At 39.2% G+C, this 27,112-nt stretch overlaps 1 protein-coding gene across 1 annotated transcript in view; it reads right to left on the reverse strand.

The window, feature by feature from the left end:
- Positions 1-27,112, reverse strand: part of LOC146394112 (protein kinase C-binding protein NELL1-like) — a 292,613-nt gene that overhangs the window by 233,533 nt on the left and 31,968 nt on the right. The window contains exon 3 of the mRNA XM_084952387.1: positions 10,591-10,741. Within this exon, the coding sequence (XP_084808513.1) occupies positions 10,591-10,741 (151 nt within the window). The remainder of the gene's footprint in view (positions 1-10,590; positions 10,742-27,112) is intronic.

A 27,112-nucleotide genomic window follows, 5' to 3' on the forward strand; every position in this document is an offset into this window, starting at 1 on the left:
CTCTGGCCCTTCCCGTAAAGGGCAGTGGTGTTTTTAACCCAGTCCAGGTTATTGTCTATGTGTAATCCAAGGTATTTGTAGTATTCAAAACAGGGGTCACAGATTTCCTGGTCCTCCTAAAGTCTATATATATACTGCTGGATGAAAACTTTGTTGTTTCTATTTTGATTATTAAGCTTAGAAGTATCAGAATAAAGGATTTCTTTTTGTCGATTTTTTTTGTTTGATGTAGATTTGTTTTAAGTTTTTACACTACAAGCAAACCCTCAATGATTTATGCTCCAGATATGTAATTAACCAAAATGTATTGATTCTTCAGTGCATACATTATTAGCATGACAGTTTTCAGTTGTGCTAACATTATCAACGAGTCTTAACGCGATAACATTGCATTAGGTAACAAAATGTGCTACTTGAACACAGGATTCTAAATTTATATCACAATAAAAATCATCAAAGATTAATGATTTCAACAGTCACTAACAGGATTTATTATTAATGCAATCAGAATTAGTTAGATTTTTATTTATTTTTTAAAAACTTACTTTCAAGAATGAGTACTCTCCTAAACATTTGACTGGTATGATTTGGCACAGCCATTTAATAATAATATGATTACGCACATTACTACAGCAAAATAATTAGCAAGCTACGTCAATCTAATTTTTTCAAATGCATGAAAAAAAGGTGAAAAAATGTAAATGTGGGTGTGGTTGTTCTCCAGACTATGTTTGGTTGTTAGCAGCTGCCAGACAACCAGCAGAAACTCCAGGATGTCAACGGTTGCAACAATCATAAACCGTCATATCAGTTTTCAAACTCTTAGCCTAACAAGGCAGCAAATGGACAAATAATTCCTTATGTGGAAACTGCTGACTTTTGACTGAATAGTCAAAGTGATAAGTGGTGGTATGAGTGTTAATGGGGGATATAACACTTAATACCAGTACAAATTCCTCTAGCATGTTTTTCTATAGTATTATGAGTCTGCTAAGACCAGAGGAGACGGTGGTTCAAACTACTATGTGATAAATAAACAGCCACAGTGGCAGGGTTGCAGGCTGCATCTCCTGAGATGGAGATTGTGGGCTGTAGAAAGTTTCGGAAGTGCTGTGACAGCTGTGGGAGGAAGCTGTTGAGGTGACAAGTGTTCTTTATCAAAATCCAGTGGCATTGTCTGTGGGAGAAAAGTTTTGGAAATGAATGGCTGCCAGAGAGTTCTGGGTTAGCTGTATATCATCCTGCCCTTTTTCTTCACCTCCAGTGTCATGCAGCTATTTCATAGAAGGCAGATGACAGCCAATTATCTGCTATATAGGAAGGTCAGCACTCTGGAGCTTGTCCATAGAACGGGAGGAGAAGGAGGTAAAGCAGATATGACGATGGCAAAGCACGCCGATGCCTTCTCTACTGACCTGTAAAGTATGACCAGGCTTGGTTGCAAGGCGTTGTGCTTCAGTTGCCACAAGAAGGCTATGCTTGATTGGAGATTGTGGATTTAGCAAATGTTGCCATCAGGTCAGAGGGTGGTAGTGGAAAGGTGCACAGCTTGAGGTATATAGATCAATGGGATGTGATGTGAAAGAAGAAATCAATTCTCATTTTCACAGTTTGGAGTGTGTTCAGCATGACATTAATACCAGCCAAGCGCTGTGTGAGGCAGGCCACCTCAGGTTTGTTATAATGAGGGTGACGACGATGTCAGGTCTAAACAGTCAATGAATCGTTTGAGTACAGGATGTAGTGGAGTGAATAAAACATAAACAGAGGGGAGCGTCTGCCAAAAATTTAAATATGCCTCATGAATGGCTTTCCCTGAATTTATTATTAATATTTTGTTTTACTTTGGGCACCAGATTTCTTTCACTCAGCAAATATCGTAGCCCACGATGTGCCTCTTTCCCTTTCATGGCCCCTGGTGGTACTATGCTATATTGATTCCTCCCACCTCCACCCCCCAGTTTTCTAGTAGTGTTGGAGAAATCAATACAACAAAGTATCAAGATATTTTGCATGGCAATATTTTATCGATTCCAATCTTCGTTTGCCACACATGCTTCAAACTTCAAACTAATAGCAACCACAGATGTTTCTGGGAAGTTTGAGAGAGACTCCCAATAAGAATGTCTTTTGCTGCTAGAAAGCAGGCAGAGCCACCGCTGTGCTATGTGAGTAATTTGTTTTCCTGAGGGACTCACGCTATCGAGGCTGCTTCCCTGCAGGCTTCTTAGCCAGACAGGGAGCGGCACTGCCCAATGACATGTTTAGTTTTCAAAGGCGGCATCACAGAAATGAGAGCAGCAGCTGAGAAAACCAAATGTTGATGTCAAAACTATCTTGAGAATATAGGAGCTTTGATGTATGACTTAGTTTTGATGCCTTAATGCTCTGCCTGAAAACCACATCATCCAAGTTGAGCATTATTTTCTGGTAAACCTCAGTCACTGCTGTATGAGTGTGCAGTCCTGCCACTATCAGAAACAACACTTCATGTGTGTGCGTGCGTGTCATCATTCTGTCTGTAAACATAATAGCCCGAAATGATTTTTTATTAATTCTGATGAAACTTTGTAGGGGTTCAGAGTGGGTCATGTTAACAATCCATTCAAATTTGTCTTACGTCCACGAAGGTCTTCAAGGTCAACTTAATGATTTGTTGGTCAAAAATGGACAAAAAGCTTTAGAACTTTGAAACTATGATTATTACAAGTGTGCTCTATATTAAAAATACATATTAAATAATTAAAATACCATTTGACCTCTGGCTTTATTTAAGGTCAATAGATTCATCTGAAGGTTAAAGTGATAATAATCACTTTTAACACTTTTTGGCTCTTTTTAAATGTACTTTAAGTACTTAGTCTTTATTTATTTATTTTTTTTCCCTGTTGGCAGATGTGAAATGCAAAGTGAGGTCAGAAGTCAAGTGTAACATGTAGTGTGATATTTAGAATCCCCGCATATCATTCCTAATATGCTTTCAAGACCTACAATGTCAATAACAAACATAGTTTAAATAGTTTCATACAGCATTATTATCACTTTGACCTACAGCTTAATCTGCTGGCCTTAAAGGAGAGTACAGAGATCAAATGTGTCATTAAGTATCTTTCTACATGTTGACAAAAAACAACCACACTTATGAGAATCATAGTTTTTAAGTTATTAGGCTTATTGTCAATTTTCAACAAATAAAATGACCTTGAAGACCTTGGTGGATGTAAGCCATGATACCATGATCCCACTACAAAATTTATGAGAAAAACTTTTCAAACTATCATGTTTACAAACTTAATGGCATGCACACACAAACAAATATTTATATTTTAATTATATATTTAAAATGGCTTTCAACAGGGCAAATAACAAAAGCCTCCAGTTCAGTGGCATCAACGTGTCTTGTAGAGCAGCGGTCTCCAACCCCCGGGCCACGGCCGGTACCAGTCCGTGAGTCGTTTGGTACCAAACCACGAGTGTTGAGGCTCGGGTGTGAAATTTGTGGTTTTCAGGGTTTTTATCGTAATTTTTTTTTTTTTCGTTTTTAATGTTAACTCGGTTTCCCTGGGTCTTTTCTCGTGTATTATCTTTTTTTTGGTACCGGTACTGGTTTTATTTTGTTGTATTTATCCACAACACCTTAAAGGCTGGTCCGTGAAAATATTGTCAGACATAAACCGGTCCATGGCGCAAAAAAGGTTGGAGACTGCTGCTGTGGAGAATCACTCAGCTTACAATGCTGCCAGGATGAAAGCTTTCAAAGTACAGAGAGCTCCATGTATTTTTGATGTAGCTCTAGAAGAATTTACTCATCATTAAAGCAAAAGTAACTTCTACATAGCTAGCCTAAACAAACTATCCCACGTAAATCTGGCATTTTGGTGACTCTCTCTGACCTTTACAGTTTACAGCCAGAAAAGTTCTGGTAGTATTATTTTTTATTTTTATTTTTATTTTTTTTCTTTCTTTGGTAATATTATTTTTTTTACATTAATGTCATGGCATAACAGTAAAGTTGACCGAGTATTTTTCTGATGTCAGGTAAATCATTCCTACAGTTTAAATGAGTCACTGCTGACAGCCTGTATTGCAGTGGAGAAGAATGCATTGGTGGAATTTGAGATGTAAGGCAGTGTTAAGACAGGTGTGCTCACATGTTGGTGTCACATTTTACACAAAGGAAAATTCAAAAGAAGGCTGGAGGGCAAAGGACCGCAGTACTGTTTTTGCCCACCAGGTAGGCGTGTCCCAGTAGCACTGACGTCAGGCAAAAACTATGGATTGAACATGTACAGAACGCCAAATAACTGCCACTTTGAAAATGTTTGCGACAGGAACTTTGTAGGCCCTTCTGATGCACTTTAAGGTGTAAAAATAGTATTCCAGTAGGTTCCAGTACTGTTCACATAATAAGCACACTGTTCCACATTTGATATCAAGATGGGTTGAATACATGTGTAAAATGGAAACAGTAACTGTAGAACAAACTGTAATTCTGGGAAAGTATCTATTAAGTCCAGACAAAGCCAAATACAGCATTTGTACTGTATTGCACACCTTTAAAGCAAACCCTGCAAGGGAGTGCACTTTCTAGAATAATCTAGGGAGTTCATTGAGGAAACTGGTATCTGTCGGAGGTGAGAGGCCATGGCTCATCCTCAGCGCTGCTCCACTGGGGAGATCAGGAGTTCAGGATCGCAGCCAGCAGGTTATTCTTCTTCAACATTCAAACGCAAATCCCATTTCATGGCAAAACAAGCTTCTGTGGATCAACCTATAGCATGAACTAAACAGGCTGGAGGTGGACGCAGGAATTTTCTATGGCAACACTTAGTTTTAGGATCATTTTAGGATCATCTGGCAGGGAAAGACAAAACCAAATTGTCAGTGGCAGTTTTACCAAGTAATGATGATTAATCATTTTGTTTTGTCAATATGCCATTAGACCTGCTTTTCAAATGTGTATAAGTTATAGAGAATCAGATGCTATGAATTAATTTTCTTAAGCTAAAATTTATTTTAACACAACGTACGAAAACAAAATGAACAACATTAACATTTTTCTTCCAATAATAGAGATTGAAGTCATGAGGTGGATAACAGTCAATGTGGGTATTGGTACAACTGTCTTATAAAATAAATCTTCCATTGCCTTTGGGTTTAGGCAGGGTTTTTCTATTCTACACATGACCTGTACTTTTACTAAGGCACGGGAGACTGAAATGTTCACCTTTACACTTGTGCAAAGGAACTTTGTAAGCAAGGAATTTTAAAATATCCATAAATATGCTGACTTCTGTTAAAACGTTTGACAGACGTCAGCATCTAAAAATCGTGGAGAGCCAATTTATCGCTCCCGTGTTCAAGTAACTGCTGATATAAACAGAATTCAGCAGTGGGCCAGGCATTTTCTGCATCCAGCATCCCTGCACTCACCAACATTCACAAACTTTTACCAGGAAGCCAAGCTTAACAAGTCCCTCTTCTTCCCCAGCATGTTTCTTAAAAGAGAAGAACCTGTGAGTGCTTATGAAGTGAGGCGCTGAGGGAGAGGCAGACCTGTAGAGTGACAAAAGGGCAGGCAGATGAACAGAGCAGCTGGAGGAGAATGGCTGAGCATCTTTGAGTGCACAGGTGGGAAGAGCAGTGGAGAGACCAGGCTTTGAGTTACTTCATCACAGAGCTATTGCCACTTGCTGACAATAAGAGCGTTACTGGTACCCAGAAAACTGCTGTCTAGGCAAAAATGGGATTCTTTTGTTCTATTCAGTCTAGTGGAGCAGCAATAAACCTTTCTCCCCATTCCCCAGTGCTGGGTGCAAGAAGAAAAAAAAAACTTTTTCTGCTTCAACACAGGCCACCGAGAAATACTTGCATTCAGAAGACGTTTTCACTTTGAGGATGAGGACAGCAGAGGAGGAGAGGAGGGGCGAGAGAAAGGATATTATCATATCAGGAAAGCAGAGTTAGCAGAGTCAGTGGGAGGGAGGAAAGACAGGACCGTTTGATTGTGCAGGGAGAAAGATGAAGAAGGAAAGGAAAGACAGAGCGATAGAGAAGGAATGTCTGATTGGATTTGGCTGAGCCGTAGAGCTACAGTGGCTGTGTGTTAGGTGGCTGAATGGGAGACTTGTGTTATAATGGGAAAGAATGGCCATCGGCGGAGGGCTAATAGGGCCTTCAGAGAGGATTCAGAGGTTCAGAACAAATCCTCAGTCACAATGGAGCACAGGTCTGCACCAAGCCAGTCAAGGCTGCGCCCATCTCACCAAATTTAATTACGCTCACAGTGTGGCGGTCTCTCTCCGAAAACAACTCGTCTCAAAATAACTTCATCCTGCTGTGGCTTAGCTGGGCTAGATTTGCATCTAAATCTCTCTCTTGCAATGCCTCACAATGCACAATGTATGAAGAAAAATGACTGAAAGTCAGTTAAACGGTTTGGTGGTAGTGGTGAAGAAACATTTATAATTATACTATGTCTGAATGTTACATAATGAGTTTCATCCAAAATTACAGGAATGAAAGTCTTGCTAATGTTAGCTGTATGGTAATACTATCTAGCTACATAGACATGCTTTAAAGGCATAAAGCCCTGGATGGCCTTAAATTTTCTTCTTTTAAATTTGAACAAAACTGGAGTTATTGTAATTTAAGTCCCTAAAAACCTCAGAAACACGGTGTTTAACCAGGCACTTTCTCTGAATGGCATTACCTCGTCTTCCTTGGAGTCATTTTTGACCAGGATATGCCCTTCAACATGCAAATGAAACAAATATGTAGGACTGCTTTCTTTCATCTGTGCAAAATTGCCAAAATTACAAAATCTCTCTAGCGTGCTGAAAAGTCACTCCATGTTATTTTATCTTCATTGTATCACCGTGTATAGTCAGATTGCAAAAAGGCTGTTGATAACCATCAAACAAATGAATAATAAATTATTTTTTTAAGTAATGTAATGCAGGAACTATTGGCACTGTTTGATGAACACTGAACACATTCCAGTGACCCCAAAGACTTTGATAATCCTGGTACCAGGATTGGTACCAGGATTATCAAAGTCTCATCCAGATTGATTAAGGAGGAGTTAGGAAGCAGACATATACTACAATCACAGTAAGGTATTCTAAAAAGCCTTCAGTTGACCTAATATGCTGCATTCAGAGTTCTGACAGGGACTAGAAACAGAGCTTAACTCTCCCATATTGGCCTCTCTCTTCATTGGTTCCCTATTCTATCCAGAATCAAATGTAAAATCTATGGAAGCCCGTTTCCGCCACTAAAAAAAAAAAAAAGGATCCATAACTCAAAATTTCGAGTTATTTTCTCGAAATTCCGAGTTATTTTCTCAAAATTCCGAGTTATTTTCTCAAAATTTCGAGTTACTTTCTCGAAATTTCGATTTATTAACTCAAAATTTTGAGAAAAGCAACTCGAAATTTCGAGTTAGCGCTGCCAATCAGTAATCTACGTGAATGACGTCATTTCCTTGTTACCCGGAAGCTGAAGCCCTCAGCTACAAATGCTACAGCTAAGCTACCGGTATTACATCCAGTCGTGAATGCACAGATTGCTGAGTGTTTTCAGCCTGGCTTCACAAATGATGAAATCCCTGTGTTATTAGCTGAATCACATGGTGTTACTATCAGCAAACGTACTCGCGAAAGCGCCAATTTGTTGGGATCCTTTTTTGAGTGCGCGGTCCTCTGCGCCATATGCTTCCGGGTAACAAGAAAGCGACCTCATTCACGTATATTTTTGATTGGCAGAGCTAACTCGAAATTTTGAGAAAAGTAACTCGAAATTTTGAATTATATATTTCTCGAAATTTTGACTTATTAACTCGAAATTTCGAGAAAAGTAAGTCAAAATTTCGAGAAAATAACTCGAAATTTCGAGTTATGGATACTAGCTGTTTTGTTTTTATTTAGTGGCGGAAACGGGCTTCCATAAAAATCCTTTTTCTAACATACAAGGTCTTAAATAATCAGGACCCATCTTATTTTATAGACACGATAGTATCATATCATCCTAGTAGAGCTATTTGTTCTCAGACTGCAGGCTTACTTGTGGTTCCTAGGGTATTTAAAAGTAGAATGGGAGGCACCTCTTCTGTGGAACCAGCTCCCAGTTTGGATTCAGGAAAAATACACCCTCTCTACTTTTAATATTAGGCTCAAAACCTTCTTTTTTTGATCAAGCTTATAGTTAGGGCTGGATCAAGGGACCCCTAAGCATCTCTTAGTTTTACTGTTATATGCTTAGGCTGCTGGGGGCCTTCCCATGATGCATTGAGCACTTCTGTTCCACTCCCATCCTTTCACTCCCCGCATGTTTATACACTACTACTGTATGGCATTAAATTTCTCCCATAGTTCGTGTTTTGTCCTGTCTCCCTATGGTCTCTTCTCTCATCTGTTTTCCCCTTAACTCCCACCCGGCAGATAGCTGCCCCCTTCCTGGTTCTGCTGGAGCTCTTTCTAACACTGCAGGTACTGTACCTAAGGTGCTATTCAATATAACACACTTTAAGCAACTACTGTTATGACTTGGCACTAAATAAAACTGAATTGAACTGAACTGAAATTTTTAAGAAATCTGTATAATGCCTGCCTGATCTGTTTCTGTCCAGAAGCAGTATCTTCATTACTACGTAATAAAGTGTGTTCATGGATCTCACTGTGAACAGACAATTCAAAACCCGACAAAGACATAGAGTTGACGCACAATGAAACACATCTGACTTAAAGTCAGGTTTTGACTAAATCCAACTAAACCTTAAACACAGCACTAGAAGACATGGAATAGTAAAAAAGTCATGAATAAGTTGAAATGGATGTGGAAGAAACAGTGAAAGCTAGTGTTGAAATAGAGGTTTGGGAATACAGACCAACTGGCAACTTTTGATGCCGATAATAAATTATGTACTTTAGTGTTTGGGTTGGAAGACTGTTCTAAATCTGGTAAAACAACACATATGTGTAAATGCAGTTACAACATTAGTTCTTGGTGGGACAGCCCTATCCTGAACATTTTTAGTGCAATATACACTATAAGTGGCTTAGCAATTAGTATATCTAACTGGGTGTGTTTGAGTGTGGCTGAGGGCTTTTAATGCAACATTTGCTTAGTCCCAGCACTCCTCAGGGCTACATATGTTGCACAGAGCATGTCATTGTGCCTGAAGGAGGAGGGCAGTACAGTCATCTGGCCCCATTTAGCTTTGCTTGCTGTTGTTCGGCCAACCTGCTGTGCAGCAATTATGCCTGAAGGTAATGTGAGAAAAAAAGTGAGAAAGAGAGAGAAGAAGAGGGACTAAAAAGGAACTCTAAGGATCACCTTTAAAGCACAGTAAGGGGCAGCGCATTTCTCTTCAAGTGTGGATCATATACAGTACTACGTACAACTTCTGTTTTCCCCTGTATACTGTATTTTCATGTATGTTTATGCATATTTTTACAAAAATCACTACATCAATGTGGGACAGCTGTGGATCATCTGGAAGAGTGGGTCGTCTACCAGTTGCAGGATGAATCCCCAGCTCATGTCATAATTTCCCTAGGCAAGATACTGATCCTATGTTTTTTTTAACAAATATCTTGAGGATCACACATACACTGCTTTTTTGAAAAGATTAGAACTGGGTAAATGAGACTTTCACTAGAGCTTAAAACTAAAAAGAAAGCCACTATATAAGTACCAGTCAATTTTCCTAGCAAAATATAAAGAAACGGGACACGGCTCAAGACCTTTGCATAGCGCTGTACATCTATTAAAACTTTTCAGCAACTGTATGTCTTGTTTCCCTTGCTTTAGAGGACCAGCTCAACTTCACTCTCCCATTGTGTGCAATTTTGCCCTCGTATTGATCCTCAGCAAGAAATTATAATCTCTACCTCGCATGCTCACTTGGACGACATGTTTTACAGAACTTTAAGGCTTTTACCTTTAGAGCACAGGAGGAAAATCATTGTCGCCTGCCCTTTACAAACAACTCATCGCTTCTCTGGGGGCCACAGGGTGATCTCACTGCTGCCACTCACTGATATCTTACATCGCCTTCAGGGACAAACCTTACAATCCACTGCCAGGAATTCATTAACAACTAAGAAGCCATTAGAAATATTCCCACATTTTGTCAAGAAAAACAATCAGCTTTTTCCCATACTGGTAGTTCACAGCAGCTCAATTACAAGGCCATATGTTCCACGTTTGTATATGGTTGTTTATACAGCATTGTGTGAAAGAAGGGGTTTGGGGATTTTTTTTGCATTTTTCTATTTCTTTATACCTCACAGTGATCTTATGAACACTGAACACGGAACGTTATCTTTCTGCCCATAGTGTACTGGTTGAAGGGCTCTATTATTCCAGTGACTGGCCTCCCATCATGCTCTGGCTTACACTGGTAATGCTGTAATAGTACACTGCTCTTTAATTTACTCATCAACAGCCTTCTGCAAACAGCTAAGAGTAAGATGATAAATCCAGTCTAGGTTTAATTTAAAACGAGCACGCTCTGTATTCCATGGAAGAAAAGTTATACAGAAAAGCAGCCATGGGCCAAAATGAAGAGGATTACAGCTGGATTACCTGTGTTCTGACTCGTGGATGGAGAATATGACTCCTGACGTGGAGGACTTCTGCTGGATGGAGGCCAAGAAGGTAAACTCACTTTTACTCCTGAACAGCTGTACCACTTTTTCTGTGATGTGTGCTGGGGCGTGAACTGCTCTCCCAACATCTGAAGGAATAAAATGAAATGGAAAGAAATCATGAGCTTGTGTCAACTCTTTTCACATGCGATGTGCCGTCTGCCTCCTCCGTGCACACTTGGCAAAAGCGCAAGCAACATATTAAGTGAGCTAATCACACATGGCGAAACACAAAGTAACACCTTTACACTTTGAAATATCTCTGAAACTTCTTTGGCAGTTCTGTCTGGCAAAAAAAAAAAAAAAATCTGTTGATGCCAGCAGGCTTCACCCACAGCTTCATACGCATGCTTAGACAGCAAAGTTTGCATAGATGTGTGTGTGCGTCTGTGATATAAAAGAACCTTATGTTCCCTTAAAGACAGAACGATAAAGGAGAACCAGCAAAAATCAAGATTTTCCCTTGGCATATCCACTTGCATTCGGGTAGCTCTCTTCCCTACAAGTTCATAGTTTGAATAAATATAACTATACTAATTTCTAATCTCGGTCTCATAGTAATAGTCTATTTTATCCCTAAATAACAGCTGTACCGAAGGGGAGAAAACCTAAGTGAAAAAACATGACCAGTTACAAAAAAGTCAAGAACATGTCAGCACGCCTTAAACTCTTCAATAGACTCTTATTGCTATCGTACATCAAGGATTTCACATATTAGCACTGTTAGTGTGGGGATATAGTCACTGACCTACCAACATTTTAAATACTGCATTTGCAAAAAGGACTGAACTCTCTGTTTTATCATTAACACCATGTTGGTAGATTTCAAACACTGAGTTATTTGCAGCTTTATACTGTTTGAAGCAGCAGTACATTTTATTGTATGTAAAATTATTGGAACTCTAAACAACACTGGGTTTAGAGACACTAAGCTACTAGCAGCTATAGCTTATTGTAGAATTAGCAAGTCTGAACCTGTAATAAAAATCAAAAACATCAAAATGGGACACTGCCAGGATCCAAATCATTTTTATTCGGCAGAGTCAGGCACACTGGTCTTCACACTTTAGACACTGTATTCCACCTGGAAAAGCAAACAGAGTCCAATTTTAAGAAAGCTGTTGTGTGTTCACATCTTAGTGTGCAGCATCTGGCTTTGTCCTTGCTTGTAGTTTTGTATTTGTTGTTTATAGAAATAAACCTAAATGTACATGTCTAATGAGGTTCACTATAGTCAAAAGAAGATTCATATTCTGTCTGCAGTCATTCACCTTTAGTGGCACAGCTTTGTGCCACCAAAGATAAATGACAGACCCCCTTTCTTTTTAGAACAAAACATGAAGCAGCAGCAACACAGTAACAACAGCAAGAAGGGGTGGGTTGCAAAGCAGCTTGTAGAAATACAATATCTGAGGCACACTACAACAGCTTCAACACCTAGTCCTATTTGCTATCTGGATGTGTAGAAGGGTTGGTTCTGAGAATTTCTTAAATTTCTGGTCTCCCTGAACTAATACTAGGCATATTCTCAATGTGCCTGCTGATATGTTCACATTTCAGTCACATGCTTTTCATTGTTATCTCCCTTAAAAGTCAGCTTTGAAACTCTTCTGGTGTGGCATTAGGATGCACTTCCTTAAAGTTAATTACTAGCTATGTAAATCTATTTTGGTGGTCAAATAGTTAAGCTATGTTGTTTAAAAACGGAGCATTAAAATTGTGAATTAAGTATCACATATTATATTCCTCTGCTCCAATGTTCCCACGTTCAATATTCTGTTAGTAAAAAATGTATCCTTTCATCATTTCCAGGCCAACATTGCAAGTCAAAACAATAGCTAAATCCCTTAGTGGCCAGCTTCACTGACCTCTCAAGCTAAAACAAGCCCATATATTACCCACAACTTAAAGGACTTCTTAAAGGACTCCCTGACTGGTCTTTGGTGCGGCTTCAGAGCGTAGTGGAATGGTGATGTCACGACTCATTGTGAATGAAGGAGCAGCCGAAAGCAGCTTTACTTTACTTTGGCATCAGATATCTGTGTTTTGATGCTTTTTACGGGCATAATTCCGAGGATCAACACCACATTAGGCAGGGCAGGCTGTAATATTTTGCTCAGTATATCTGAATACAGGTAAGAAACCCAAAAAGAAGATAATCACAGTGATAAATCTGAATGAGAGATTGCCATGGTTCCACATTCCCAGTTGTAGTCAGCTGACAGACAGTCCAGTGGGGAGGAGCACATGGTTGTCTCAGCACATGGCTTTTAAACCTCCCCAGGGTGACAGTGGCCTCCCTGACCTCGCACTTAGCCTCCTCACCATCACAGCCCTGTTAAGAGAGAGCTACCCGCACCCCTCCGGTTCGATATGCAGGCTCCCTGAACAGATTCAGTCATTAGATCACCACTTCAAATCTATGGAGATACAGCACTGTTTTTAAGATGTGAAGATACCGTTAGATTTCATGTTTTTCTTTCCTTCACTTGACAGACAAGTAAAATCCTAACTCATACAGAAAGCAGCTGTAGTAAGTCACGTTCGCGCTCCTCACAGCTATGATCAATACCAGCAAATTGTCGTAATGAGCGCCACTCAATACAAACAGCAAACAAACCAAAGCAGACACTTTTTCTATGCAATAGAAGCTTACGCTACGTATCTAACCAGATTCATACTCTGGATGGCATTACCTTGGCCAACAGTAACGCTGTGAGGAACCTTGGAGTCATTTTTGACCAGGACATGTCCTTCAACGCACATATTAAACAAATATGTAAGACTGCTTTCTTCCATTTGCGCAACATCTCTAAAATTAGAAATATCCTGTCTCAGAGTGACGCTGAAAAACTAGTTCATGCATTTATTACTTCCAGGCTGGACTACTGTAATTCATTATTATTAGGATGTCCAAAAAACTCACTGAAAAGCCTTCAGCTAATCCAAAATGCTGCAGCAAGAGTACTGACAGGGACTAGAAGGAGAGAGCATATTTCTCCTGTTTTGGCTTCCCTTCATTGGCTTCCTGTTAAATCCAGAATTGAATTCAAAATCCTGCTCCTCACATACAAGGTCTTAAATAATCAGGCCCCATCTTATCTTAATGACCTTGTAGTACCATATCACCCTATTAGAGCACTTCGCTCTCGCTCTGCAGGCCTACTTGTTGTTCCTAGAGTATTTAAAAGTAGAATGGGAGGCAGAGCCTTCAGTTTTCAGGCCCCTCTTCTGTGGAACCAGCTTCCAGTTTGGATTCGGGAGACAGAAACTATCTCTACTTTTAAGATTAGGCTTAAAACTTTCCTTTTTGCTAAAGCATATAGTTAGGGCTGGACCAGGTGACCCTGAATCCTCCCTTAGTTATGATGCAATAGACGTAGGCTGCCGGGGGATTCCCATGATGCATTGAGTTTTTCCTTTCCAGTCACCTTTCTCACTCACTATGTATTAATAGACCTCTCTGCATTGAATCATATCTGTTATTAACCTCTGTCTCTCTCCCACAGCATGTCTTTATCCTGTCTTCCTTCTCTCACCCCAACCGGTCGCAGCAGATGGCCGCCCCTCCCTGAGCCTGGTTCTGCCGGAGGTTTCTTCCTGTTAAAAGGGAGTTTTTCCTTCCCACTGTCGCCAAAGTGCTTGCTCATAGGGGGTCATATGATTGTTGGGTTTTTCTCTGTATCTATGAAGCGCCTTGAGGCAACTTTTGTTGTGATTTGGCGCTATATAAATAAAATTGAATTGAATTGAATTGAATTGAACTTTTTCTTGTGCAAATGAGTTTGACTGCAAATGAGAATGAGAGTTAACAGTAGTTTATCTTCAGTGATGAACACTTTCTCCAAAGCAGTAACAGTGGACATGCTTCAGCTTGCATGTTAAGCAGCAGGCACAGTTTTAGCATTAATATAGCAGGCATGGAACACATATTCGGTAGCTACAGCTACAATAATGATGAAATCATGAAATGTAAGTTGTTATGACATTTTGCTTCAACTCTTTTAGCTTGTTCTCTTAATCTCCAGTCTTCATTACTTACTTTCTTACCTGACAGTCTTTCGACTTTCTTCTGTCAGGTTGGAGGCCTGGTCTCTTTCTTCTCTTTAGCTTTTTAGCTAAACCTTTCCCTAAAAGTTAGGACGCTACGTAATCAAATATTACTGTATTTTGACATGTCAAGAAAGATCTTCACAGACTTTTTAAACACAAGTTACTTTTCACAAAAACATAACCTAAGCTGTGTTTTTCTCAAATTTAAAAAGATTTTTCACAACATAAAATTTCTATGCACTTTAAAAATATGTTAATAAAATAATTTATGAGACAGTATACTTAGCGTGCTCCTTCCAGTGTAGCAGGAAAACTGCTCTGAATATAAACACTATTAATTATTAAGCATTTAGCATTTTTTCACCTTAGCTAGTTTGTAGCTAAAGATCAGTTTGATTCTTGAAATTTTCTCAAATTAAATGAGGGGATTCAAGTGTGACAACCATTCAACATCTTTTTTGTTTTGTGTTTTTTGTAGACTGAATTTATTTTTAAGGGAAAAGGCCAGCTACATTACAAAACAAGTTTAATGATTTAATGCAAATGTTGACTGATAGCAGTAGAGAAGATTTTGTCATTCAGGAAGAAAAGATATTCTGACTTCTATTAGCTTTGTGACGCTTTGCTCATATGAGTAGGCCTGCTTTGCAAATTGCCATCTCAGTCATCACATTATCATACCAAGTCTTCACTCATGCATTTCCACTGAGCACACAGTTGACAGCAGTTAAATACTGCCATCACCACATTTGCTTTCAAATCCTGGTTTACAGTTTCAATAGATTTTTATGACACACTGACGCTTTAAAGGCTGAAAAGGTATAATTTGCATTCAGCATTTCTGCAATACAATGCTTTTAAAATTTAAATGAATTAAATATAGTGTACGTTTGCAAATATTCAACATTTAAATGCATGTTAAACATTGAATTATAACAATTTTATAATTTGCTTTAAATCCCAGCTGCTTACATGTAGAGATGCCTGTGTAAAGACTGAACCACAAAATGCTAACTTTCACATTTAAAGGTTTGACGTACCCTTCCCACACACACAGTCCAAAGATTTTAGCAAACGTCTCTCACTTAAAATGACAGTGAAAACCACAATTACAAAGAGTATCCAAACAATAAAAGCTGTCAGTGTTATAACGACTCGACAGTCGACTAATTATGATGGATCAATAGTATGCAAGGAGCAGAACTGAAGCGAGGAATTCTAGCAGTCTACCATATAGCAGTCTTGACATTGTAGACATAAACAAACCCATTTACAGTGACAGGGGGAGCAGGTAGACCAGGAAGGTTCGTCTCCCAGCAGACAAGATGAAGCTCAGTGTAGCAGGCAGGAGCCAGCTGTCACCCCCCCTTCCCTTTCAATTTTACAGCTCATCGCTTTAATCAGGAGCCTGGCGGGTCCTCCCCCAGCTTGGCTAAATCTTACAGATGGCCTCTTTAAGTGTCAGTGAGGAACAGGAGTTCAGGTGCAGCCCAGAGAGACTGTACACACCAAAGACACAGCCAGTCATGTCCATGTAGATTCCTGGCTGGCCAGATATGGAAAACCCATGTCACAGCCAGATAAGCACGTTACTGTACTATGTTCAACTCTTTGCCAAAGGCACAAAGTAGATCAGAGCAGAGTCCAAGAGGCCAGCAACAAGCAAGAAAGTCACACTTTGCTGTTCAGTGGGAGAAACATGAATATGCATCTGCATGTCAGCATGCTAGCGCTGCCTCCTAAACATTCTGCGTTCTCATACAAATACATTATCAGTTACATCTAGAGGGAAAAATACCTTAAATTTAAAAGACAATTAACTTCTATCCAAGTGGCTAGCGCTGACTCCAATCAGGGACCATTTTTAAAATCCGTTGGATCCAAGTATACTTGACAGGGATGAGTATCACAAAAATATGCAGGCAGAAATAGAAAGTTCTGGAGGTCAGTTATTAACAATGTGTTCATTAATAAACAAAGACACAGCTAAATCATGAAGGCAAGGCAATTTTATTTGTATAGCACACTTTCAGCACAAGGCAATTCAAGGTGCTTTACATGATTTAAATTAAAACACAGAAAAAAGAACATAAATCACTTTAAAGGTTAAAATACAAAAAAAACATTTACAAGAAAGCATTTACAATAAAACAATAATCAACAAGCAAGTAAAAAGCCATAATAAGATCAGTTACTCATAAGCAAGTCTAAATAAGTAAGTTTTAATTTTAAACTTAAAAGACTTCAGTGTCTCTGCAGCTTTGCATTCTCCCGATAGTGTGTTCCAGATGTGAGGAGCATAGAAACTAAAAGCTGCTTCTCCATGTTTAGTTCTGGTTCTAGGGACAGTCAGTAAACTAGAACTGGAGGACCTGACCAGTGTAATGACTTTAGAACTGGGGTAATGTGCTCTGTTTTCTTGGTTCTAGTGAGAACACGAGCAGCAGCGTTCTGGATCAGCTGCAGTTGTCTGATTGATTTTTTAGGTAAACCTGTGAAGATACTGTTGAAGTAATCAAGGCGACTGGAGATAAATACACGGATGAGATTTTCTAGGTCAGTCCTTTAATCCTAGAAATGTTCCTCAGGTGATAAAAGGCTGACCTTGTTATTACTTTTATGTGGCCCTGGAGGTTCAGGTCTGGATCCATTATTACACCTAGATTTCTGGCCCGGTCAGCAGTCTCTAGTTGGACCAGTTTAAGCTGATTACTGATATTTAGTCAATCTTTTTTGGGTCCAAAGATAAGTACTTCAGCTTTGTTTTTGTTCAGTTGAAGAAAATTATGAGACATCCAGTTGTTAATTTGCTCAATGCATTTATTAAGAGTTTGGATAGGTTCAACATCACCTGGTGACATTGAGATATAAAGTTGAGTATCATCTGCATAATTGTGGTAGTTAATATTATTGGTGGTTATAATCTGGCTTAATGGGAGCATGTTAATGCTAAATAAGAGGGGCCCTAGGATGGAGCCCTGGGGACCCCGCATGTGATTTCTATATTTTGTGATGAGAATTGGCTAATTGACACATAGAAGTTCCTGTTCTTAAGGTAGGATTTGAACCAATCGAGTGCCATACCAGAGAGTCCGACCCAGTTCTCTCGACGTTCCAGTAATATATCACGATCAATGGTGTCAAACACCGCGCTAAGGTCCAGTAGTACCAATACTGTGGATTTACCACGGTCAGTATTTATACGGATGTCGTTGAACACTTTGATGAGGGCTGTCTCGATGCTGTGGTGCCTACGAAAACCAGATTGATAAATATCAAAGCGGTTGTTCATTGTGAGAAAGCTGTTTAACTGCTGGAAAACAGCTTTTTCAATAATTTTACAGATAAATGGGAGATTGGAAATTGGTCTGTAGTTTTGCATTAGCGTGCTGTCTGGGTTCTTCTTCTTTAATATTGGTTTGATAACTACTGTTTTAAGGCTTTGGGAAAGACACCTGATAGGAGGGATGTGTTAACTATTTGAATCAGATCCTCCCTGATGGCTGGGAGGACCTTTTTAAGAAAACCTGTTGGTAAGATATCCAAGCAGCAGGTGGCAGAGCTTAGTTTCTCAATAATTTTATCAAGACTTGATTGATTTATTGTTTGGAAATTTTCTCTGCATGGGTGTTGATTGGGCTTAACGTCAATAATGACTAGCATTCTACAACGAAATTAGCAGGTCTAAAAAGGACCAGACCCTAACGAGGGTTCATAAGCACAGGTTGTAGTTCTCTCCAGATACAGTGCAGTGGATAATTAGAGCAAGTAAGAGGAAGTTGATATCGTCTCGATCAAAGAATTTGACAAGGACTGTGTCCTTGTAGGCTGAAACAGTTATTCACAGAGCACACGATTTATCCAGAGGTTGGATTGCAAACTATGCCATACTAAAAACCTGAAATCTACATGTAATAGTTTACCTGATGTGTAGAGGGAGATCATTTACAGTGAGGTCCCGACACATACATGTATTAATTAAGTTGCCATTGCACATACATAAACGTCTGCACTGCCCCCCCCAATGCCATGTCAGATTGATGTCTGATCTGATGTCGTCAGCCGTTTCCAGGTCCAAACTCCTCTTCAGGTCAAGTCAAACAAACACTGCAGCATTACAGAGAGTTAAAAACTGTCTAAATTCTTTCATCTTTAATAAAATGATCAGTGTGGCTGCTGTATCAGGTGTAACAATACAGTTTAACATCCAGACATCCATGACAACAGGGTTTATGAAGTTTAACAGAGTTAGAAGTTTGTAGAGGGGTAATTCATCCACAATATGAGGTTAGTTATTAATATACTGTTGCAATGGTTTGGATTACTTGCTATGAAAAATTCCTGATTCTCCACTTGATGTACCCATTCAAATCTTTGTTAGCCTCAGAGTGATTATTTTCTGACCTGATCAAGTATTTGGTGGCTGCCAAAAGCTGAGCCACTTGGATGTAGTTACATCCTAAGGTTTAAAATTGACCTTTAAAACGTGCTGCAGATGAATAGTGGTAATAAAAACCCGGAGAGGCTGACAGTGACTACTGACTATTTTTATGGGCTTGTTCAGATTAAATAGAACAAGATAAAAAGCATTAAAACATGTTGAAAAGAAAACAGCCTTAAAGAACCCAGTGTAGTTTGGACCCAGGCGCAAGGTTCATTCGTCATCACTAAACAACTGGCTAACTGTACAGAAAAAAAAAAACCTCCTACTCCCTATAATGACAAATGCAACACACATCTGACTTGCATCTTGCATTGGGATTCTTGCCTCTTCCTCTGCCGCTTCATGTCCAGTTTGCTCTGTTTTATCAAATTACCAGTATTACTGAGAGTCACTGAAGGTGACACAACCCTGATAAGGATAAGTGAAAGAGGATAGATAGTCTACAGTAAGCCTGCCAGATACCTTAGTAAATCATGTTTGAATGATTACTTTAAATACTCTTGCATTCTGAAAAGGAAACCTAATGCATGTAATTTTGAGATGAAACTAAACAATCTGATGAGACAGTCAGAATTCTAAGAGGGAACATCCTGACAAGAAAGTGATCATTCGAAGACAACGTCCAGAATTTTAAGAACCAGGTGAGAATTCTGAGATGAAAATATGAATCTTGACATAACAGGGAGAATTCTGTGTATTATTACTCCAAATATAACATGAGAATTTTCAGACAAAAATTAGTATTCTAATAAGACAATCAGAATTCTAAGAGGCAGCATTCTGAGAAGGAAGTGAAAATTCTGAGGAAAAGCCCAGAATAGAATTCTGAGGACAAAGTGAGAAATCTGATATAAAAATCAGAATTTTGAAGTAAAAGTCAGAATTCTATGTGCCAATATTCCAAGGATTCTGAGATCCGGGTAAGAATTCTGAGAAAAAAAGAGAATTTTTTGTGTCAATATTCCAAGAATAACATGACAATTCTGAAAAGATAGAATTCTGAGGCAAAAGTTAGTCTTCCGATGAGACAGTTAGAATTCTAAGAGACGTAATTCCAACAAGAAAGTGAAAATGAGGTTTACCTTTACCTGAGGTAAAGTCTAGAACTGGGTGAGAATTCTGAGATAAAAATCAGAATTCTGAGTTAATTCTGTGTCAACAAGAATAACGTGAGAATTGCATATGCAATAAGACCAGCCATAAAAATATCTATGTCCTCATCTTAGAGGTGCAAAACTGAAACTGCATCTCTTCAGTGATTTCCAGCAGTAGCTTTTTAACTCCTAAAGAGGGTTTTGCACTAACACAAACAGCAAGAAAATGTGGCTCTCAGTTTTATATTAATTTTTAATTTTCACTCCTGGTTTGGTTCAAGCACAGAAGCACTGTGTGAATAAAGTGGAAAAAGACCAGAATTTGGTCTTTGGCTGATCCTTGTTCTTTGGCTATATAGTCGAAAGTCTGTCTTTTTCTCTTTTTTGGGGGGGGTGGGGTAATCACTGAGACATAAGTCCATTACAATTTTTCATACTAGCCTAAAACTCATAGCAAAGCTTTAGTCCTGAATAATAACTAATGTTTATCTGGACAAAGTGAATGATAAATCTATTTATGCAGATATACAAACAGACCATCTGTACTCAAGCATCAGATCAAAGAGCATCTTTGGCTGTCTTAGGCTTGCAATCCTAACATCAACATATTTGCCATTACTGACAGCTGCTCAGAGCTCTGTTACAGTAAGAAACAACATTAAAAGTGCAAGAGAGATAATAAGAGAAGAACAACACATCAAAGTTTCCTGGCATGAGTTAAAGCCAATTAACTGAACCCACGAAGGATAGAGTGATGTTTGTAAGTAACATTAAAAAAAGCAAAAGTGAAAAATATTTTTCACTGACCATCAAAGCACTATCAGTCATTCTTAAGGCAAAATGCAGTTGACAGAACCCAAATTTGTGTCAGTTATCCAGCAAAGTACTCACCAACTCAGCACTTTGGATCATGTTAATCCTAATAACATTGCAAATATTGCAAGACCCACAACATTTGACAGCTATGGATTATACTGAAAATGTATGAAAAACAGAATTAACAAATGGGAGGTTCCCTAGCATGGGCAATCGAAACAAATGAAAAAAAATACAGTATAAAAAGATTACCTAGAAAGAAATAACTACATTTGACAAAAATGAACTAATGGCGTCTTTTGTGTCAAACGACCTGAATCTTTAAAGGCTATATGATAAAAAAAAGAGTATAAAGCTATGACAGATTCAGAAGTCCCGAACTCTATGAAGGCCCAAAAGGCGAGGAAGCATGACATCTGTCCACCCCTGCACTGCAATCCCATAATTTTCCAAATTTTCTTTTAAATTCATTCTTAAATTTCTTTCAAAAGCATTGCATGTTGTTCCTTCAATATAGTATCTATTCACATTTTTTAGCATGTATGTTAGAAGCTGCTGGAACAGTCCGCTGCTGGACCTATGAACAGCTGTAAACGCTGAAATCTTTAAAACATTAATTCCACACCTACCTATCTACCCAACTGATAAACTATGGTTAAATGAATAAATTTACTTTATTTTTTATTTAATTGTTTTATTTTTCTTATATTCTTTCCTTAATTTTTAAATTCTGTGTCATTCTCATTCTTGTCTTGTCTTGAACTCTTTGACTCACTGCCAGATGATTTTATCGTAAAACTCCTGATTTCAATTCTTAATACAAGCTATTACGTATTAGTTATGATGTAATGGCACATTTGGCTGCGTTTTGGCACTGGAGAACCAAATGTGAGATGATTTTGGCTTAGAGATGCCTGCCACATTTGGCCTGGTTTTCAAATCTGTGAACTTGGGCCAATAGTGACGTCCAATTAGCAGAACTCAGGGCAGCGGTGGGCCAATAGAATGGATCTTTGTAGGCTGCGAGTTCACTCACTCATCCTCATAATTGACTGGCTAGCCACCTGTTTTAGTGTCTTTACAGCAAATAAATTATACAGAGTGCTGAAATAAAAAGCCCCAAACCAAAGCTCATGGAGCATCAAGATTAATTATACACTGAATAATTAAACACATCTGCTTTGCATATTAGTATTCAAAGCCTATATGCATGCATATCATTTATCTCGAGTCAAACTAGTATCAGTCCTGTCAGAAGACTTATCGTGTGCACGCCATTTATCTTTCTTGCTCTGTTGTTGGCGTTTTTTACCCTGACACATTTTAAAGTTGCACATCTGCTTCTGCTGCTTCAGACTTTTATCTTTCAAGCAGTTTGACTGGCTAACAGCAGTAACACAAAATTGTGAGATTTGTAACTGAGTTGACTTAAATCAGTTTTGTAAGGTGGTCACTTTTACGTTAAAGTTTTTACATGGATTAATGTTTTTCACAGCTGAGTGACAACTAATGTTCTTCCCGCAATTGAGAGACAGTGGGATGTGGGAATGACTTACTAACACATTGTTATATATTACATTTGACAGTACATCCCATGGCATACTTTGCATGTTATCACTTAGTGGCTAGTGACTAATAGTTGCATTTGTAATTGGAGAAACTACGTCCTATATTCCCTAATCATCGCCTAACTTATAGGCAAATGTCAGTGACATGGTGACCAAAGAGAATGCAGTGTTGGTGCCGTTCAGCGACTTCAAGTGATAAAGATTAAAATAGCAACTGGCAGCATAAAGTATTCTCAGCATCGATGCAAGAAAGGTTTGGGTAGGATCAGGTGACCCTCCCGTGATGCACCAAGCATTTTTTCTTCACTCACCTCTTTTCACTCTCCTTGTCTTCATACACCACTTTGCATTTATTCATTAATTGTTACTCTCTGGCTCTCTTCCACAGTGTGTCTTTTGTGCTGTCTCCCTCCCCTGTCACAGTAGATGGCTGCTCCTCCCTGAGGCTGGTTCTCCTGGAGGTTTCTTCCTGTTAAAAATTATTTTTTCCTTCCTACTGTCGCCAAGTGCTTGCTCATAAGGGGCCATTTCATTGTTGGGGTTTTCAGTCTATTATTGTACGGTCTTTACCTCACAATATAAATCACTTTGAGGAAACTATTGTTGTTATTTTGTGCTATATAGATAAAGTTACATTGAATTTGTCCACTGGAAATCAACCATAAACAACAAAATGATGCACAACGCGTGAAAGGCTTCCAATGCGGATGCCCCTTAATTCATAAGCTCCCAGTTCTGTATGACAGCTCACCTTCCTGAAGTGAACTACACCATGTCATTGTTTGTTAGCTTCTGATCTCCATGTCAGGGATAATTTATATAACTAATTAATTACGTTATGGTGTTGTGCAACTGTGCACTCAACTTGCTCGCTTTGATGGATGAATTCTGCTGCAGTCTGATCCTGCAGGTATGTAATAAATTCAGGGGGAAACCCGAGTCATGCTATAAAGCTGCAACTTCCTAAAATGGCTGGAAGCAACCAACCAATTTCAGATCCTGTACTAGCGAATCTCGTTAATCTGACCTGTCACACCTCCAACGTGGTAAAGACATAACTCTGAAGTTGTAGTTTGCAGCTATTCTAATCTTAAATAGACATAAATTCATGGAGCAATGTGAATGAAGGAAACCAGCACACATGAAAAAAGTTAAAAGCGGTTTATTTGCACCCCTGGCAACTGAAGACTGCATGCTTTGCACCCTTTATGGATGACTCTTAGTGCTGAAATGTGGAGAAAAAAAAAACCTGATGGCTTCCTCAAAGCACCAGACTGCAAGACCGAAAGCAGCCAAAAGCATGAGATTTGGGAACCCTGTTTTTTTTTTCTGTTACTGCTGTGTCATTTAGCTAGCTGAGCAACTCACAAGAGGCAAGACAGACATTCACATTGTAATCTAGTGCGTGCATATCTGTCAGTGTGATGCACACATTCCGACTTGTGCTAAACTGACAGTAATTTGCATATGTTGAGGATGCTATGTTGGCATTTATTGAAAAGTGCAGTCTGACATGTTCAGATGCCATCAGATTAACAGAAAGGGGAGGTTTAAAGGGGGTTAAGTCAACTACCAAATTACTTAAAAATGTTGCAAAAAAATAAATAGTAATAAAAAAAAAAGCTGACATACACAACAAGTCTGCCATTTACATTCCCTCAACTGTGAAGCTTTACATACAGGGAGTGCAGAATTATTAGGCAAGTTGTATTTTTGAGGAATAATTTTATTATTGAACAACAACCATGTTCTCAATGAACCCAAAAAACTCATTAATATCAAAGCTGAATGTTTTTGGAAGTAGTTTTTAGTTTGTTTTTAGTTTTAGCTATTTTAGGGGGATATCTGTGTGTGCAGGTGACTATTACTGTGCATAATTATTAGGCAACTTAACAAAAAACAAATATATACCCATTTCAATTATTTATTTTTACCAGTGAAACCAATATAACATCTCCACATTCACAAATATACATTTCTGACATTCAAAAACAAAACAAAAACAAATCAGCGACCAATATAGCCACCTTTCTTTGCAAGGACACTCAAAAGCCTGCCATCCATGGATTCTGTCAGTGTTTTGATCTGTTCACCATCAACATTGCGTGCAGCAGCAACCACAGCCTCCCAGACACTGTTCAGAGAGGTGTACTGTTTTCCCTCCTTGTAAATCTCACATTTGATGATGGACCACAGGTTCTCAATGGGGTTCAGATCAGGTGAACAAGGAGGCCATGTCATTAGTTTTTCTTCTTTTATACCCTTTCTTGCCAGCCACGCTGTGGAGTACTTGGACGCGTGTGATGGAGCATTGTCCTGCATGAAAATCATGTTTTTCTTGAAGGATGCAGACTTCTTCCTGTACCACTGCTTGAAGAAGGTGTCTTCCAGAAACTGGCAGTAGGACTGGGAGTTGAGCTTGACTCCATCCTCAACCCGAAAAGGCCCCACAAGCTCATCTTTGATGATACCAGCCCAAACCAGTACTCCACCTCCACCTTGCTGGCGTCTGAGTCGGACTGGAGCTCTCTGCCCTTTACCAATCCAGCCACGGGCCCATCCATCTGGCCCATCAAGACTCACTCTCATTTCATCAGTCCATAAAACCTTAGAAAAATCAGTCTTGAGATATTTCTTGGACCAGTCTTGACGTTTCAGCTTGTGTGTCTTGTTCAGTGGTGGTCATCTTTCAGCCTTTCTTACCTTGGCCATGTCTCTGAGTATTGCACACCTTGTGCTTTTGGGCACTCCAGTGATGTTGCAGCTCTGAAATATGGCCAAACTGGTGGCAAGTGGCATCTTGGCAGTTGCACGCTTGACTTTTGTCAGTTCATGGGCAGTTATTTTGCGCCTTGGTTTTTCCACACGCTTCTTGCGACCCTGTTGACTATTTTGAATGAAACGCTTGATTGTTCGATGATCACGCTTCAGAAGCTTTGCAATTTTGAGACTGCTGCATCCCTCTGCAAGATATCTCACTATTTTTGACTTTTCTGAGCCTGTCAAGTCCTTCTTTTGACCCATTTTGCCAAAGGAAAGGACGTTGCCTAATAATTATGCACACCTGATATAGGGTGTTGATGTCATTAGACCACACCCCTTCTCATTACAGAGATGTACATCACCTAATATGCTTAATTGGTAGTAGGCTTTCGAGCCTATACAGCTTGGAGTAAGACAACATGCATGAAGAGGATGATGTGGACAAAATACTCATTTGCCTAATAATTCTGCACTCCCTGTATGCGAGCAAAAATGTATGTGTCACTTGTAAACTTTCAAAGGGGGTTATTCCCACTCTCTCTGATCCTGAAAGAATGTAGTCATCTTTATTTCCTAACTTGAAGCTCTCCAGTCTGTACTTCCACACATGAAGCTAGCCAGCCAGTCATCCATCCAGTACACAGCAGACCGTCCCTGAGGAGCTAGCCTGTTTTCAGCTGCTCAAGGCAGGTCTGCAGTAGAGAGTAAAAAGCAGAGAGAAACCCGATTGCAGAAGAAGGGCTGGGCTAGAAGTCAAGATAAAGGACTGAGGCATGACTAGAAATGGAAATAAAAGAAACACACACACATGCACACACACAAAGCTGTCAAAGACTCAAGTTTAAAACAAAAAAAAACTGTACATCAACAGCAAGCACTGATGGCACTTTGCTTTTCTTACAGTTGAAGCAAAGCTGCACCAAATTCAGTGCATAGTTTCTCATCTGAAGCAGAATGCAGAAAGAAATGGAAAAAAAGACACATTGAGACACTACAAAGGTCAAATGAATAACTCGACAAGTGGCTAAGTTACTATAAATGTAAGGAATATTCAGTTATAGTACAAACTGGCATGCTGTTTGCAGAAAAAAACAAAAACAAAGGAAAAGTACACTTTGATGCACATGACAGAGACTGTGAGTGCATGTCAAACACCCTACAAGCAGAGCTCTCAGCAAGCTTCTCCTAAGTCAACTTGGCTTGCATTTCAAGAACTCCCCAGCTGCTGAAAAATTCATACGCACGAATCGATAAAACATTGATGATTCAGTTCAAGCTTTCCTTCCCTTTGCAAGAAAATAACCTGACTGTAAACATGCAAGTTCTAACTGGTAGGTTATTGGTGTGATACCATGTGTCACGTATCCAACAAGACAGCCCACCGAAAAGATCCACCCCGTGTGGCCTCTGCTCTGACCAAGCTGACAGTTCTTTATCACGAGCCACAAGATTGAGGGCAGCTTGATTACCATAAATAAGGATGAAACTCAGATAAATAAAGGCCATTTGTCTGAGGGCGAGTCACCGACTTGTCACTTAAAGAAAAATAATGCTAAACACTGGCGCATAATCCAGCAAGGGGGATATTAGATAGTGGTTTAGAATAATGGACTTCCACTTTGATTTCCTCCAGGGGCAACAACATTTGCACGTTGTATCTCAAACACGTGTGCTGTAAGCCGGTGAACCCGGTGATGAACTGTTTGTAGCGTTAAAATATGT

This window comes from Perissodus microlepis, chromosome 1, assembly GCF_051167445.1.
Source record: "Perissodus microlepis isolate ML-2025 ecotype Zambia chromosome 1, ASM5116744v1, whole genome shotgun sequence".
Lineage (NCBI taxonomy): Eukaryota > Metazoa > Chordata > Actinopteri > Cichliformes > Cichlidae > Perissodus > Perissodus microlepis.